The sequence below is a fragment of the Canis lupus genome, chromosome 7, assembly GCF_003254725.2.
Source record: "Canis lupus dingo isolate Sandy chromosome 7, ASM325472v2, whole genome shotgun sequence".
Classification (NCBI taxonomy): Eukaryota; Metazoa; Chordata; class Mammalia; order Carnivora; family Canidae; genus Canis; species Canis lupus.
In genome coordinates, this window is record NC_064249.1 from 13,837,947 (window position 1) to 13,854,485 (window position 16,539).

The following is a 16,539-nucleotide window of genomic DNA, read 5'->3' on the forward strand; positions in this document are numbered from 1 at the left end:
GCTCTGGATCAGGCATGAAAAAAATTAAGAATTGTTGGCTATAGAGCTAGTATTGAGGATTTCCTTCCTTCCCTGGGTCAAGGCCATGTATCCAGAATCTTGTGCACAGCTAAGACAGTAAGGTATGGCTGTTGGGAGCAGGATGCTTGGTCAGCAGGAGTTGCTGCCAAGAATGTGGCATTCTAGTCCATACCTGGCTAAAGGCCCAGCAAACTCTTTTGCACCTGCTTCTGGTTCCATCATTTTAGGTGCACCATCCCGTCATTTCCTCCCTGTGATTGTGTTTCCTTACTAGGAATGTTTACCTCCAATGGAGAGGGGATTGTTATGGTGGGGAGAGGAGTTATGGTCTTGAGGTGAGAGGAGTCCTCACTTCTGTTCTTCTTCTTACTGTGGCTACCCTTTCACCAGCATCGAAGCTTTTGAGTCAGAAAGCCTCGTAGCCTATGCCTATTTTCCATCATGCCTCATCCCTCTCCAGAGGAAATGATTGCAGAACCCCTACTGGCATGACTTAAGAGGAAGGGAAAAGGGAAAAATACATGGAGAGAGAGAGAGAGAGAGAGAGAGAAAAGTCAACAGCAAAGATTGATACCTCAGAATATTGTCCTGGTCACAGTAGTCCCCTGGTCTCTTTGGGTTTCATCAAAATTGTTAGAATTAAAGGACAAAGTACACGTAAGGGGTTTAGAATAGTGTTTGGAATGTACACTCTGAGTACTTAACGAATGTTAGCAGATATTATCCAGGGCTCCTTCACTTAGGGAAGGATCTGGGTTTCTGTCCCAAATCAGGTCCTCTAGGACAATCATTCCCACGCTCAAAAGCAGCTCCAAACTATGTGAGTTAGCTATTCCCTATGCTTCCCTTGGACAGTTCAGTCTGGACACCAGATGCATTTCTGGTCTCCCTAGGGGGTGGGGTTGCCACGGTATCCCTAGGGGATTCTCTTTCCTCCCAGTATTGGTTTCCCTCTCAACCTCACCCGGAATCCCCAGGAAGCTCAGCATAGGCCCATTTGTTAACTTCCCCCCAGAATGCCCCCTCCCAGTAGTGATTTGGGTGCAGGTGTTGTTATTGACCTTTCTGGTAGCCCTGGGACTAGATAATTACATTGAAATTCAGAAACAGCATGCAATTTTTGGCACTGACGTCTTTAATTAAATCCAACAAGCATTTATTGAGCACCTAGCGCTCAACAAATTGTGTACAACACAATTCCTTTAAATACGTTTGATCCTTAACTACTTAGCCTGTTTTTACTCGCTCAATTTGGATTAAAGTTGATCCATTCCTCAAGAGTTTTATGAAGAACAAATATCAAAATGAGAAACTGTTTGCACAATTCTTTGCAAACATAAAACGTCTTGTACGACTTATTCTCGCTACGGTATTAATATTAATTGCAATAACAACCCGGCCGCTTCCCAGGCAGGCGGTAGAGAGCAGCTGGAAGGCCAACGCGAGTCAGACGGAAGAGGTCAGGGGAGGCGCCTCAGCGCGCCCGGCCCAGGAGGGGCGGGGCCTCGAGGAATGTGCCCCAGCCCCACCCCTTGCCCCGCCCCTTTCGTCGGTGCGGCGTAGGCGGTTACCATGGGGATGACGTCTAGAGGGCGGGGCGGGGCGGGGCTATGGAGAGGAGGAGGAAGATGGCGGGAGGGCGGCTCTGAGGAGACCTCGGCGGCGGCGGAGGAGGAGAGAAGCGCAGCGCCGTGCCGCGCCGGGGCCCATGTGGGGAGGAGTCGGAGTCGCTGTTGCCGCCGCCGCCGCCGCCGCCGCCGCCGCCGCCGCCCGCAACTGCTGGACCCGAGTGGGAGTGAGGGGGAAACGGCAGGATGAAGTTCGCCGAGCACCTCTCCGCGCACATCACTCCGGAGTGGAGGAAGCAATACATCCAGTATGAGGTACCGGCGGCCGCCGGGGTGTGGGAGGACTCGGAGGGGCCACCATCTCGCCAGTCCCGACCTCCGCTGCCGCCTTCCGCTCCCGCTGCTGCCTCTCGGCGCCCGGGCGGACTTTGCCCCGGCGCCGCGGGGAGCCACTGCGGCATCCCCGCCGCGGCCGGCCCCCTGTGGGCCCCGCTGACCTTCCCCTCCCCCGCAGCCCCGCTGCCGCCGGGGTAACGGATATGCGGGCGGCGGGCCGGCAGGGAGGGCACGGCTCGGCCGGGGCTGCGGAACCGGGGTGGGAGGGCGAGCCGCAGGTGGGGGGGTCGCGGCGGGAGGGCAGGCCGGGGTCGCGGCGGCCCGGCGCTAATCCCCGCCTCCCCGCTCGCTCTGACCTCTCGTCCCCGCCCTGGGCGAGCGCCCCCTCGCCAAGGTTAGGTTTTGTTTCTTCTGCTCACCTCTCCCCGAGGATCCTTCTCTTCGGAGATGAGCCCCTTTAGTGATTTTCTCCCTCTCCACGGAGCCCTTCCGCTCTTCCTCACTTGTCCACTGTTGACAAAGGCTTCGTAACAAGGGTTGAAACTTGACTTAAACGTACATATCACCTTTGCAGTGGTTCCCGTGGGCAAACGTCTTGTAACCATCTATTCTGTTTTGGTAAGACGGTGACTGGTCTTTCTACTGATTGCATGAAGTATACAAAGTAATCACATCTCTGGTTTTGACTCTCCCCTTGTTTTGGAATGGAGTGAAGGGGGAAGAGGAAGCAGGGAAGAGAAGATCATTGAAAATTTCAGATTTTTCTCTCCTGAGATTTTTGTTAGCTTGGGAGGAAACTGTTGTAAACAATTACTTTTAAACATACCTGTGTATTACAGATATGCCCTCCCCGCGCCCCCCCCAGCCCCCCCCCGTCCCCCGTCCCCCAATTTCTGCAATAACAGCTCCAGGAGAGTATTCGATAGATAGTGATAAGGAACCTTACATTAATATAGGGAAAAGTAAAGGTAATGAACCCTTTTATATGTTCAGAAGGCAGGATACCCGAAGAGCTTCAAGAACTGCAATAGGTTATTCTCAGTAGCTGGCAATTCAGCTCCTGGATAGAGAAAGAAAGACTTCTCTGTAACCTCCAGGAATTCACATCTATGTGTGTGCAGGAACAAAGAGTGTAAAATCAATATGAACACAGATAGGTTAGCTACATTTTGTGAGTTGCAATATTTTAATTCTCTTTTTAATTTCTATTTAAGTTCAGTGATAAGGATGTTTAGGCAATAACAAGTTTATTTTTCACATAGAGTTGTAATAATTGAAGAAGACAGGGAAAGGGGTGTGTGTGTGTGTGTGTGTGTGTGTGTGTAGGTAAACAGAACCTTGAAGATTGTAAAATAAATTCACCTTGTAAAATGCAGTATTTGATTATTGCTAGAAATGAAAAGCCCAGAATTATTAATGCTTTCTCGTCAGTTAATTTTCTTACAGCCTTTTGTGGCTACATTTTGTAAGAATGAAATAAGGCACTAGCTTCTCAGCCTGTGGAGTTTTTGATTTATTGTTTCTAATAACATTCGGTCAGTTTTAAAACCTTGGCTACAGTCCAGATGATGGTTTTTATTGAAAGGAGGGTATTGGTCTTTCATCTTGTAGTAGTAATTTTCAGCACCACTGCCAGTTCTTCATAGAGGCATAGGACACAGCATGCTGAAGCAACATCTTATACTTGTTATATAGTATGGAATGCTTGATTTGGGGAAAAGTAATAGTGGCTGATTGTATGCTGTGATTCATTTTAAGTATTACAGCACTTAACCGTTTCATAGAATTATATTAATTTGGAATATCTGAAGCTGGAAGGGGAAGCATCAGGTTTAGTTTGAAAATGCAGTTACCTCTTGATTTGTAATGTCAGCTTTCTGGCTGGAGTAACCACAGTAATTCTGGGACTCCTCATTCACTCCGTTTGGACACTAACACTAATTGGTTAGGTTGGTTACAGAGGGAATGTGACTGGATTGTCTTTCCTGGGGCAATTATAAATTGTTTCTTTAAAAAATTCATTTATTACGGATGATTGAAATTTTATTCTGCAGAGTCCCTGCTACATGACTCCTGTCCCAGATAAACTCATTGTTTGGTAGGCAAAAATAAATAAGGAGGACTTTTCTTTGTGAATTGAAGCCGTTAAAGACATCTTAAAGGGTTGGGGTCTGTGTTGTATATTGTTTCTCAAGAGCTGGTGCTATTCCTTTAAAAATACTTAAAGGGCCATAAATAGGAGTTTTCCGAGTCCAGGCATTTTGGCAACTTAAAAACTTTGGGGAAAAATGACATCTTAAAAAAGCTTAGCTGTTGCTAGAGAAAAGAACCTTCTTGTAATGCAGTAACATGTAGTTGCTCATGTATGAAGATCATGCCCTGAAACACGGCTAGTAGAACAGAGTTGAATTTGTTTTTCAGGCTCTGATGGTGAAATTTTGGAGTATTACCCCTGATGTGTAGCCTATGGTGCTTTCTAGTGCTGTGAACCACTACAAACTGTTCAGCCTCTTTGGTTTTTATGTCATTTCACTATACTAAATTTTATTTGAAATAAGAGCATTAGAGAGAAACTGAAGATTTTGTTTTAACTCTATAATTATTTGTATTATTGTGTATACATGGTCACACAACAAATGCTAGTTCTTGTATATGTTAGCCATGAGACCCTGGGGACAATCTATTCAGGGCTGTTTCCTTTTTTTCATAAGATAAGAATATAGGGCCAGAGCTTTCCAAGGTCCATTGTGGTTCATAGCTTTTCGGTTTAACTTTTGGTGGTTTTTGTGTTTTGGAATGTTAAAAATTATTAAAGTGACTCATCAATACCCTAATAATTATTAGAGTTTCTCCACAATAAATTGTGGAGTTCATAAACTCAGTTTTCATAGGCAGAATAATTAAGCACAAGAGAGCAACAGGAAGAAACCATACAAAGAAAGTATATTTGATACATTTGTGAATAGCTTTTACAGAGAGTAAACACAAATGAACAGAGACCATCCCTGTTTCCAGTAATCTATTTGAGTGTAAATCTTGGCAGAGAAAATAAAACATCAATAAATCTTTATGAGAGCACTTAAAAAAAATTTAGAATCACTGATTGCAATTTTAGAGCTTTGTAATTGATTAATCAAAATTAACAGACCAGTTTCAACCACACAGACTAGTAGGACTGTGTTAATATTTTACAGAATATTAGCAAAAGAAGCAAATATATTTGGTGCTTTAGGCTGCTGACTTGTGTTTTCATCCCTAGGGTCCTGTGCTGCTTTGATTTCTGAGGAATTAGAGATGGTTTTTTCAGTGTATACTGTAGTTTTGTAAGATACTAGAATAATGAGGTCCCTAAATTTCAGGATTTTAGAGTTTAAAAGGAATTTAAATATTAGCTGCCTCCTTGTTTTTTTTTCAGACAGGGAAACAAAGGCCCAAAGAGGTTAAGTTGTTTGTCCAGGATCATTTATAGATAGATAGTCTCTTGAGCGTAGATGTGTAAGCATTGGGAGTCAGGCTGCCCTAGCTATGTGACCCTGATGAAATTACTTCCTCTTTCTGGGCTTTAGGTTCTTCATTTGTAAAGTGAGAGAACTGGACTTGATGGTTTCTAAACTCACAGGGCTGTATTTTCTAAGGACCCATCTAGCTTTAAATTTCTGTATGTTTTTTTTTTCTCTTAATTTATATATTTATTCATGAGAGAGAGAGAGAGGCAGGGAAACAGGCAGAGGGAGAAGCAGGCTCCATGCAGGGAGCCTGATGTGGGACTCGATCCCAGGACCCCAGGATCACGCCCTGGGCTGAAGGCAGGCGTTAAACCGCTGAGCCACCCAGGGATCCCAAATTTCTGTATGTTTTTATGGTTTAATTATGTTTGATGTATGAAGAAGACTTAAATTTAGGACTATTACTAAATTTTTTAAAAATTGGAATTCACTTTAATTAACATATACTGTATTTTTAATTTCAGAGGCAGAATTCAGTGATTCATCAATTCCATATAGCACCTAGTGCTTATTAATTCAAGTGCTCTCCTTGATGCCCATCACCCAGTTATCCTATCCCCTCACCAATCTCCCCTATGGCAACCCTCAGTTTGTTCCCTGTAGTTAAGAATCTCTTATGGTTTGCCTCCCTCTCTGTTTTCTAGGACTATTATTAATAGCGTATTTTTCAGGTTAAGGTTCTTTCAGAAAATTTTGAGGAGATTTTAATCTGTGAAAGGAAAGCTGACCCAGTGAAACTTTTATTTAACTTAAATAAATAAAAAGTGATAGTCCTGGATTAATTTTTTTATCGCAGGATTTGGAAAAGGAGAGATTCTGTACAAGCTATACATCTCTTTTTTTCAAGTGTAAGGAAACATTGCCCTGACATTATTGTGATTTTCATTTATAGAACTATCCCATGAGAACACTTGTGTTGCAGGCTTCAATTTCCCAAAGGTATTATGTTGATTCGTTAGGGTTAAGTTGTCTTGCTAGAACTTGTTTGAAATTTCCAGTTTGGCCACCCGATGGGGCACAAACCACTTTTTCTTTCAGGCACTTCTGCAAATGAAAGTACAGTATATCATATTTAAGATAACACTTGTAAATAAGATGCTTGGCATTTACCGATGTTTCTTAAATGAGTAAATGGATGTTGTATAAGGCAGGAACCTATTACTATTCCTTATTATCTTCGTATAATAATGTATGTTAGGGTGAGTATCCTGGAAAGATTATACTTGTCCATCCATCCCTGAAGGTTGGTTTTGGATCAGCTTTTGGGTAAAGGCCCAGATCATAAGAACCTAAGAATCTTATTTGACCAGGGGTGACCATGGAAAATTAGTCCTGGCTTCAAATCCAGTCCTAATCTGGAAAGCATTTGAGAGACTGTTGAGTTGTGCTGATTAGGGTTTTTAAGTATATTTGGGTCATAGCCCCCAAAGGAGAGTACCCCAAACTCCCATGGAGTAAGAGAAAGATAATAGTTGAGCTATTCATTATATTCGTTTTTATTCTAGTTATATTCATTTTTATTCATAAGACAAGGAAGAAATAGAATTTTACTAATATTTAGTAAATGGATCAATTTGATGACCTTGTTAGGAGGTCTTCTGAGAAAAAGAGAGAAGGATTCCTTAAGATAATCCTTTGAAATAAGATTTTACATCCACTGTCATCCACAATGAACTTCACCCTAAGCACATATTATGCATTAAGAGTATCCTGCCTTTGTGAAGTCTGTTTTTCAGTTTATAACCATTATTATTAAGTTTCACAATCAACTAATTCCTGAAGTTTGAAGTAGAGCTTCGAAATACTTTATCACAAAATATTAAACTCAGCTTTTAAAAATAATAAAGCGTTTCAGTTATGTTGTTCTCTGAAATATTGTTATTGATGGTAATTTCTTAGATTAAAAATATTTTTTAATATAAGTGAAACAAAAATTAATTATTTTATCATTGTCTCAACTTTTAGAAACTTTAAAAAATTCTGTTTTAGGAGTATCTAGGTGGCTCAGTTGGTTAAGCGTCTGACTTAGTTTCAGTCAGTTCATGATCTCAGAGTTCTTGGATCAAGCCCCACGTTGGGCTCTGCACTCAGCATGCAGTCTGCTTGAGATTCTCTCTCTCACTCTGCCTCCACTTGTACGTACTTTCTCTCTCAAAATAAATAAAAACTTAAAAAAATGTTTTATAAGAGACACAGTTGTAGAAGGCTATAATTTATCAATAAATATACATATACTGGAGGTACATAATAAGCTTTTGTTTTTGTATTTGATAGGGATATGGTATAAAAAAGGGTTTGGAAGACTTTGCTCAAGTTGTGCAGCTTATTAACCTAAGCTGGTTTGTGGGTTGCCTGGTACTGAACTGGCTTTAGGGATTGAGAGAATGTCAGAATTCACTAGGTTATGATTTGCCTTTACACATATTCCTGTTACCTAGTAAATGCTGAAAGAAGCTAAGATGACAAAGCTCATGAATAAATGACTTAAATTATCCATTCATTCCAAAAAATATTTATGGGGGTTCTATTTGCTGTAGGCTGATAGATTTGTCCTGAAATTCTAGCTCTCTCATTATCTTAAAAACCGAAAAAAACAGTTTTTGGTTTTGGGTTTTATATTTCAGTCAATGCAATGTTTTTAGAATTAAAAATGGTGTAGAAAGGGAAGATTGCAGATGGAGGACTTGGAGCATTGTTATAAATTTGGATCACTTTGTAAATGATGTGGAAGATTTCTCCTTAGCTTTTCAAACTTTTTATGTTATACACCTTTAAATCTAATTTGTTTTTATTTTTAAAATATTTATTTATTTTTAGGGAGACAGAGAAAGGAAGGGGAGGGGCAGAGGGAGAGAATCTCAGGCAAAACTCCTTGCTGAGCAGGGAGTCCAACTCTGGGCGAGGTTTGATCTCACAACCCTGAAATCAGGGCCTGAGCCGAAATCAAAAGTTGTGTACTTAACTGACCGAGCCACCTAGGCGCACCTAAATCTAACTTGTTTTAGGAGTAGATTTCTTCCCATCACCATGCAGGTGTGATTTGTCTATAGGGAGTGATCAGAAAATTTAAAAAAAATTGTTCATTTATTAGAGGCCAGAGGAAAGGATAATTAACCTGCTGTAAGCATAACTTAAACCTGTATATAATAGCAAGAGGACAATACGCTTATTATTGTCAATACTTGTTGAGGATGACCTGCAGTATTTAGAAAGACCATAGATTAAGAATGAGAAGATAAGGCCTTAGACCTACTTCTGTCACTGACTGTTCATAAAGAATTGGTGAACAAGTGATTTTTTTGAAGATTGAAGGGCTGAAATGTAATCATTCAGGAAAGTGGGAAGTTTTTAGATTATTCTATGACTTAAATTTAGGCTAAATTGGTAAAGTTGTAATTTAGAGTGATCCATGTGCTTTCTTGGCTTTTTCTGTACCTTAGAACAGTGGTTCTTAAACTTTTTGGTCTTGGGACCATTTGAAACTTGAAAATTGTTGAGGATTCCAATGCCTCCTGATATATGCTGTATTACAAATTAAAACTGAGAAATGCGTAAAACACAGGAGTAGCACACCTACTAGAGACATGTTCTCTCACTTCATGCAGCCTCTGGAAAGCACTGTTTATTTGTGAAAAAATGAGTGAAAAAAATGAAGTTTTGTACTATTATTAAAGAAAGTTTGGATCTTTTGGGCTCCCTGAAAGGGTTTCTGTTTTTTTTTTTTTGTTTTTTCTAAAGATTTAATTTGTTTATTCATGAGAGAGACACACACAGAGAGGCAGAGACACAGGCAGAGGGAGCAGTAGGCTCCACACGGGGAGCCTGATGTGGGACTGGATCCCGGGTTTCCAGGATCACACCCTGGGCTGAAGGTGGCGCTAAACCGCTGAGCCACCAGGGCTGCCCGGGTTTCTATTTTTTTTAAGTTTATTTAATCTGTACACCTAATGTAGCGTTCAGTCTCACAACCCAAGATCAAGAGTTGCATGTTCTTCCAACTGAGCCAGGCAGGACCCCTCCTTGAAAGGGTTTCTGAGAGTTGCTGCCGTAGACCATAGAACTCCTTTCAGAAAGTTCAGAGATGGCCTGAGAGAGTTCTCTAGTTTTAGGAAGCACATAAGGGGTATAAGGGAATCTCTTGGGTCAGAATTCTCTGGTATTTCCCCTACTACAAAGGATGTTTTTTTGGGAAAAGTGAAGGCGGCTTCCTTGGGATTCCCAATTCCATTCTCTTTTCTTTGAATTGAATTGAATTTAGTAGATATGTGGTCAGCTTGTCATTAAGGAGAACGGAATTAATATTTATTGAGCAGTTAGGAACCCAATGTCAGCTGCTTTCCATAGGTTAATCTCACTTAATCTTCATAAGATAGATGATTTATTACTTTCATTTTAGAGAGATTAATCAATTTGTTCATGGCTACACACCTAGTAAGTAGTAGAGCCAGAATTTGAAATTGGATCTGTCATACTTTGGAGCTCTTGCATTTATATAAGAATTGTAAATAATAACAGTGGTGATAGCAGGGGCAGTAACAACAGCTGTGATTTTTTTTTTTTCAGCTGTGATTTTTTTTTTTAAGATTTTATTTATTCATGAGAGACACAGAGAGAGAGGCAGAGACACAGGCAGAGGGAGAAGCAGGCTCCATGCAGGGAGCCGGATGTGGGACTTGATCTTGGGACTCCCAAGATCACGCCCTGGGCCAAAGGCAGGTGCTAAACCACTGAGTCACCCAGGGATCCCCAGCTGTGATTTTTTTGAGTGCTTATAGTGTTAGGCACTGTGGTAAGTTTTAAAAACATTATCTCTCTCTCTCTCTTTTTTTAAGATTTTATTTATTCATGACACACACACACACACACACACACACACACACACAGAGAGAACATAGACAGAGGGAGAAGCAGGCTCCCTGTGGGGAGCCTGATGTGGGATTCCATCCCAGGACTCTGGGATCAGGTCCTGAGCCAAAGGCAGACACTCCACTACTGAGCAACCCAGGCACCCTAAAAACATTTTCTCTTTATAGCAAGCTATTTAGGTAGATTCTGCTTATAGCTGGGGAAACTGAGTCTTAGGTCCACTGAGGAAATAATATGCTAATTGTGGGTAGGCTTCTCTTAATTCCTACATCCTATTGCCTTATGAAAAATAAATCAATAAATTCATTCATTTATACGTATGTACATACATACATACATACAGTTAGATGTGGTCTGATCTGTTCTTGAGCACCTGTTGAAGTAGTGACTGGTCTGTTTTTAGTCCTGTCTCAGTCTGCATGATTTGGAGGTAGTAGAGGGGTCTGGAGGTCAGAGTTAATTTATATTTTCCTCAAGGTTTTCTGTGTAACTATTATTAGATAGGCAACTGATAAATAGAGGACCTTATGAAGATGAGGCCATAAGAAAACGATAATAAGATATTAGTGATAAGAGTGAAAAGAGGAAGATAAAGAAAAATGGGCATAACTATTGCTATGCCAAGTTGTGGTGTTTGGCTTCTAGATCATAGATCATAGAATTAATTAGACTTTTTGAGGAATTTCAGAGATTAGCCCAATTCCCTTTTTTACCTAAATGGGAAATGAGGTTTAGAGGGGTTAAGTGATTCAAAGTTACCTGGTATGGTTAGTGGCTGAGTTAACACAATTACTCTGATTCATTTTATTGCTTATTATTTTGCCTCATATGCTAGTATGTTCATAATGCACATAGAGAACAAACTCTGAAGCCAGACTGCCTAATATTCCAGCTCCACAATTAGCTTAGAGACCTCAGGCAAGTCATTTAACCTCTCTCTGCTTCAGTTTCCTTATCTGTAAAATAGGGATACTAATAGCTTTTATAGGACTTTGTGAGGATTAAAGGGATTAAAATATGGAAAGTCCATAGAGCAATGCCTATCAAATGCAGGGAGCCCAATGTGGGACTCTATCCTGGATCCTGGGATTACACCCTGAGCCAAAGGCAGACTTTCAGCTGCTGAGCCACCTGGGTGTCCCTATATATTTACTATTAAAATTATTTCTCCATCAAAGCTCAATGGTATTAAATAATGTTGGTTTAACAGTATCTTTGGAAGGGAGACTAAGCCTTAAAGCTTGTCACTTTATGGTTATCCAGTTCAGGTTTTCTTGGAAAATGTCTTTATTGATTTTAACTATTACTCCTGTTATCTGTGATACTTTTATTAATAAATTGTCCTTAACCATTTTATATATAGTAAGAAAATCAGTCGGGAACAATTATGTAGTTTTGAAAATCCATGGTCGCTTGTAACTTAGACCTTATTTATTTAAATTATAGACCCTCTCTGTTATTTTAGTTTTTTTTTTTTTTTAATTGGGGTAAAATTCATACATGTACTCTTAAGTATGACCAAATAGCTTTTTTTTTTTTTTTTAATTTTAATTTTTTTTTTTTTTAATTTATTTATGATAGTCACAGAGAGAGAGAGAGAGAGAGAGGCAGAGACACAGGCAGAGGGAGAAGCAGGCTCCATGCACCGGGAGCCTGATGTGGGATTCGATCCGGGGTCTCCAGGATCGCGCCCTGGGCCAAAGGCAGGCGCCAAACCGCTGCGCCACCCAGGGATCCCTTGACCAAATAGCTTAAGTGAGCTTGAGTTTTTAGTTCAATTTTCTAATGAAAATTTAATTTCTTTTTTTTTTTAAAGATTTAATTTATGGGACGCCTGGGTGGCCCAGTGGTTGAGCACCTGCCTTTGGCCCAGGGCGTGATCCTGGAGACCTGGGATCGAGTCCCACATCGGGCTCCCTGCATGGAGCCTTCTCTCTCTGTCTGTGTCTCTGCCCCTCTCTCTCTGTGTGTGTCTCTCATGAATAAATAAATTAAATCTTTAAAAAAAAGTTTTAATTTATTTATTCATGAGAGACACAGAGAGAGAGAGAGAGGGGGGCAGAGACACAGGCAAAGGGAGAACCAGGCTCCATTCCATGCAGGGAGCTTGACACGGGACTCGATCTGTGGTCTCCAGGATCCCGCTCTGGGGTGAAGGCGGCGCTAAACCGCTGAGCCACCCAGGCTGCCCGAAAATTTAATTTCTAATACTAGAATTGGGTTTAGAGTTGAGAAAGTCTTTTCAACCCCTCTATTTTTTTTTTTTCAAGATTTTATTTAATTATTCATGAGAGGGAGAGGCAGAGACATAGGCAGAGGGAGAAGCAGGCTCCTTGTAGGGAGCCCGATATGAGACTCAATCCCAGGACTCTGGGATCATGTCCTGAGCTGAAGGGAGACACTCAATTGCTGAGCCACCCAGGCGTCCCATCAACCCTTCTATTTTACAGATGAATAAATTGAGAGTAGAGAGGCCAAGATTATGTGGTCAGAGTCTTAAAAGTAGTTGATAGGAGAGCGTGGAATAAGAATATTGGCCTGTTGCTCACTGCTGTACCTTGCTGATGCTTGTCACTGCTGTGTAAATTTTTTTTTTTGGTTTTAAATTTTCAGAATTAATTTTCTTTGTAGGAGTCAATTTAAATGTTCTAATGATTATTCAAATACTCTGCATTAATACATTTATCTGACTAATCCATTAGATCACATTTTCAACCCAAGATAATTCTTGTGTGTGTCAGTTAAAAGACTGAGTAAATTAAGAGACTTAAACCTTAAGAATACTATTGTTTACTCAACTACAGAAAATTAGCCATTTTCCTGTCTTGGTAGAAACCTATCTTAGTTGAGGAGACAGGACTGAGAAATTATGGTAAAGCTTGAGAGGTTAGGTAGGAATGAGAGCAAGGTTCAGGAAAGTTGAAAAATCATTTGGCCATTCCTCTGTAATATATCTGTGTTTGAACATTAACTTAGGTTTATTTGTTATCTGTACATGAGGAGTAACCCTCCCTCCCCATTAAGACCTCTTATTACTTGTTACCAAGCCAAATCAGGACATATATGACTAGAGAAGATTAGAATATGTATTTTTTTTTAAAGATTTTATTTATTTATTCATAGAGACACACACACACACAGAGTCAGAGACACAGGCAGAGGGAGAAGCAGGCTCCATGCAGAGAGCCTGACGTGGGACTCCATCCAGGGTTTCCAGGATCACGCCCTGGGCTGCAGGTGGTGCTAAGCTGTTGCGCCACCGGGGCTGCCCTAGAATATGTATTAAATCAGTTCACAAAGTATTCATTAATGACTGCTTCCTTTTTTTTTAATTTTTAATAATAAAGAAATAATAATACTACCAGCTAATGTTGACTGAGTGTTTCTGATGTCAGGCATTTTACATTTAATCCTTATCCTCTAACTCTAAGGTGGGTTTTGTTATCGTGTTTTTTTTTTTTTTTAAGATTTTGTTTCTTATTCATGAGAGAGACAGAGAGAGGCAGAGATATAGACAGGGAGAAGCAGGCTCCCTCTGGGGAGCCTGATGTGGGACTTGATCCCAGGACCCCGGGATCATGCCCTGAGCTGAAGGCAGACGCTCAACCATTGAGCCACCCAGGTGCTCCACGTTATCCTTGTTTTAAGAAGACACTGAGTCTTTGAGTATCACCTAGTGAGTGATTAAAGCCAGAATTCAAACACAGGTATGTCTTATTTCAGAGCCTGGATTTTTAAATATGGTATTACATTGTCAGCATCATGCAAGGGGCTAGAGAAGTAAAGATAAGAGCCTGCCCTTGAGGAGCTAATAACTTGAGTGGGTTTCCTCATCATAGTATACTGTGATTGTGTTACAGAAGAATACCAATTGATTTTGCTCTGGATATCTTTGAAATTCTCACAGAGGTGATATTTGAACTGGGTACCAGAGATTGAGTAAGGTTTGATCACATAGTGAAGAGGAAAAAGGGCACTGGGGGCAATCTAGGCAGATAGAATAATATTAAACAAAGGCATAAATAGGTGAAAATAAGTGTATTAATGAACTCTGGTTTAGTAGATATGTTGGAGAACTGATGGGGTAAGGTTGGAAAGGGGGGGCTAGAAGGGATCAGGGGGTGAAGGGATGAGTATCTTTCTGAGTTTAAACACTTCCTGGGTGTGAACCATCAAGAATTTTATAGGAGAGGTTAGTGGGGAGGAATTAGTACATAGTGAGATATATAATTTAGTTCTTGGAGGATGGCTTGGAGAGAACAAAACCAAAGACCCAGAGGCAGGAAAACCAGACAGTATGGCCAAACATATTGAGGGCTTGGATCAATAGCTTATTTAATCAATTTTAGTGTGTATTTTTCTCATATTTTAACACTGAAGTCAGGATACATCTTATAATTAATGCTGTGTCATAGATTAATTGGCAGACATGTTTTTTTTTTAGAAGCACAAAAAATAATGATGTATGTTACTCTTAGTGACATTTTAGATTTGATTAAATTTGATAGTAATAATATATAGTATTTACTTAATGCTTACTGTGTCTATGTCATGCAGAGTAGTAGATACCTGCCAGCATCCAGCATCTGGCAGTGTCTGCCATATTTAGCAACTTTTTTTTGAAATAACAGAAACTGACCAAAAGGCTTGGGTCCCCCTGAGATGTCATTAAGGGTTGAAAAAGAGATTCATAAGAGTATGGTTGAAGAGTGAACGGAGAAAATAAGAAAAGTTCATGTTTGTCCTTACAGAAATTGGCTAGAGCTCTAGAAAGAAATTATTTTGGTATCAGTTTAGAGTTTTCTTGTTTTGTTTAGTCAGTGAGTGCAGATTTAGCCCTTTTATGTAAGTAAACTCAAATGCAATCACTGATAATGAAATTGAGATACAGTCTTTCCCTTGTTTTTCAAATGTTTTTATAATAGGTAGCAAAGGTGTTTATAAGCAGGTGAGATACCACTTCTATCACAGAGCTCGTACATCTTCTGATAAACCTTTCTTTCTTTCTTTCTTTCTTTCTTTCTTTCTTTCTTTCTTTCTTTCTTTCTTTCTTTCTTTCTTTCTTTTTTTAAGATTTTTTTCATTCATTTATGAGAGACAGAGAGAGAGGCAGAGACACAGGTAGAGGGAGAAGCAGAGTCCACGCAGGGAGCCTGACGCGGGACCCGATCCCGGGTCCCCAGGATTACGCCCCTGGCCGAAGGCAGGCACCAAACTGCCGAGGCACCCAGGGATCCCTAAACCTTTATTTTTGACTCAAATATACTTACTGGAAATATGAATATTGAAATATAAGTATCTCAAATTATACTGCCATTAGATATTTGCTAGAAAGGGCTCTAGCCTTTTTTAACCCTGTATCAAAAATTATTAATAATAATTTCATGCATATTTTGTGAATCTGCCCTGTTAAATACAGAATATTCTATTAAGGTTAGTATCTTCCTTCCAAATGTATATACACAATATTATAGTAGTTGGATCATTTTATTATCATTAATATTTGAAATTAAATAAAGCTATCATTGGGCAGCTCAGGTGGCTCAGAGGTTTAGCACCGCCTTCGGCCCTGGGCGTGATCCTGGAGACCTGGCATCAAGTCCCGCATTGGGCTCCCTGCGTGGAGCCTGCTTCTCCCTCTGCCTGTGTCTCTGCCTTGCTTTTTCTCTCTGTGTCTCCCATGAATAAATAAATAAAATCTTTTTTTAAAAAAAATAAAGCTATCATTGGTAAAGATAAAGTAATACTATTACACTTTTTTTTAAAGAGGAAGGGGGAGGGGCAAAGGGTGAGAGAGAATCCCAAGCAGGCCTCACACCCTGAGATTATGACTTGAGCTGAAATTAAGAGTTGGACACTTAACCTACTGAGCCACCCAGGCACTCGCTATTAAACATTTTTGAATGCATCACTTTCTAGTACTTAGCACAGTGATTTATTTTGTCGGTGCCTCAGTGTTTATACATTTTATAGGGGTGAAGGAAGGAAGAATTCACTGTAAAGGTTCAAATCTAGGGAAACTGGTAAAGAATAGTTACTTTGGGGGATGGTAAACTCATGAAATTAGAACTTAAATAGGCTTGATTTTATGTGTGAAATGTCTATGTGTAAAGAAGGAGCTAGGATTTTAAAAATCGTGTCAACAGATAAGATTATCATAATTGAGATAGTAATACAGAATTAACTCATTTCAGGGAAAATATTTAGGCAGAAAAGTAGAGATGCAAATAGAGGAAGTCTTG

At 40.3% G+C, this 16,539-nt stretch overlaps 1 protein-coding gene across 2 annotated transcripts in view; it reads left to right on the plus strand.

The window, feature by feature from the left end:
• The first annotated feature begins 1,615 nt into the window (after positions 1 to 1,615).
• The window catches only part of XPR1 (xenotropic and polytropic retrovirus receptor 1), a 218,199-nt gene continuing 203,275 nt past the window's right edge, over positions 1,616 to 16,539 (plus strand). The window contains exon 1 of one of the 2 annotated variants that reach the window (XM_025429964.3): positions 1,616 to 1,904. In XM_025429964.3, the coding sequence (XP_025285749.1) occupies positions 1,836 to 1,904 (69 nt within the window). In that variant the 5' untranslated portion in view covers positions 1,616 to 1,835. The remainder of the gene's footprint in view (positions 1,905 to 16,539) is intronic. The other variant, XM_049112115.1, reaches the window with a different exon arrangement.